A 1927-nucleotide genomic window follows, 5' to 3' on the forward strand; every position below is an offset into this window, starting at 1 on the left:
GGTTGAAGTAAAAACGACTACTACACCTTACCTCCTTTAAATATATCAACTACCCTAACATATTAGGGTTTTTAAAGTTATTTCAAATTAATAAATAAAATATTATTTAATTAATTCAAATTAAATATACATTAAAGACTTATAATCTGTATTACAATCATTAATGTTTATTTAAAATCTTATTTAATTATTTCGAATTATATATCAATTAAAAGAGTTGTAATCTAAATTACATTCTTTTAATGCTTACTTACAATATTCGGGATAATTAAATTCATATGTATATCAAATATACATATCTTAACCCTATATATATTTTAGTAACATACAACAAATTGTACATCTTTGCTCATTTCAATCCTAGGGTGTGACCCTATAGGTTCTTGTAACGTTAGTAGTAATTATTAGAACAATTCTAATATTACATACAATGAGTGACATCTAGCAATATATCATTGTCACCTAAGTTACAAGAAATTAGGATTCGACATATCATCTTCGTGATTAACTCTTTTATGTATTACATCATTTTATCCTTTATATCGAGAATAGGCATAAGTCTTAGAATAGTCACACTTGTATAGCCCATCTATTATTTCTTGATATCTAGTGTATACTATAATTAATGAATAATTTGTGATATCAAATATCAACTTATTTGAGCATGGCCATGCATTTCTAGTATCACTCAATCAAGTGGCATTGATATATTTCCTATTATATAGGCAGGATAAATCCTATCTTAACGATATACACCCCACTACATATATCGAGATATATTCAATAACAGTTTTTATAGTGCAGCCAGTTATGAAGCATGTTTAACTGTATCAAAATATACAACAATATATATTGGGTTGACATTGATCTCAAGTATGATGATCATACATATAGTCATCACAATGAGTAATGTTATGACTGTTACATAATAATCCAAGACACATGCTTATGATGGGTCAATTTAATATGTTGTTCTCTAACAATATAATCATGTATCAATTCTGACATCTTTATGTCCATGACAACTTCTTGTCATCAATCAATAACATGTTAGTCTTAAGCATGTTATTATTGTCCATGCCCATAATAATACATGACTATGGATCTTTTAATAATGTTATTATATAGACTTTATTATCTTTCAGTTTATGTTAAACACAGAAATATAACTGAAAATAATATTAGCAATGCCTTTATACAAAAAATAGGTAAATAATTGTGTTATTACAATCATCATATGATTGGCCTTTGGGCATACTCTAACACACCCACCACCCATCCCGCAGAGGTTAAAGAAGCAAAATCAAGACCTTCAATTCAAGAAGTTTATAGAAATGATTGATCAACTATACATCAATGTTCCCTTCTTGGAGGATATTGGTCAGATGCCTACTTATGTGAAATTCCTCAAGCATATTGTTACCAAGAAGAGGAAGGTTGAGAAGTATGAAACAGTTACTATAGCAAAAGACTACTGTTATGTACTGAGCAAGCTGCTACCTAAGAGAAAAGATACTGGCAGCTTCATCATTCCTTATTCTATAGGCTATAACTATATAAGGAGAACCCTATATGATATTGGATCAAATGTGAACTTAATACTCAAGTCAATATTTCTAAAGCTTGGTATGGGAAATGCAAGACCGACCACCATTATCATGCAACTTGCTGATCTATCCTATGTCTAACTCGAAAGAAGAATTAAAGATGTTGTGCATAAGGTGGACAAGCTTGTGTCCCTTGTTGATTTCTTCATTCTAGATTATGAAGATGATGACAATGAGCCCATCATTTTAAGGTAACTATTCCTAGTCATTAGTCGAATTTTAATCGACTGTGAGTAGGGAATTCACCATGCGAGTGTCTGATCAATGTGTCACTATTAATGTATGAAATACACTTAGATATGTGGATGATTTTGAGGAGT

The 1927-nt window shown here is 30.0% G+C and overlaps 1 protein-coding gene across 1 annotated transcript; it reads left to right on the top strand.

Moving 5' to 3' along the window:
- The first annotated feature begins 1334 nt into the window (after positions 1-1334).
- On the top strand, positions 1335-1688 carry LOC120141281. The gene has a single exon (XM_039156206.1). It carries the CDS (start codon positions 1335-1337, stop codon positions 1686-1688), a length of 354 nt encoding a protein of 117 aa, XP_039012137.1.
- Positions 1689-1927: the final 239 nt, after the last annotated feature.

Source organism: Hibiscus syriacus, unplaced genomic scaffold (genome assembly GCF_006381635.1).
Source record: "Hibiscus syriacus cultivar Baekdansim isolate YM2019G1 unplaced genomic scaffold, ASM638163v2 tig00002237_pilon, whole genome shotgun sequence".
Classification (NCBI taxonomy): Eukaryota; Viridiplantae; Streptophyta; class Magnoliopsida; order Malvales; family Malvaceae; genus Hibiscus; species Hibiscus syriacus.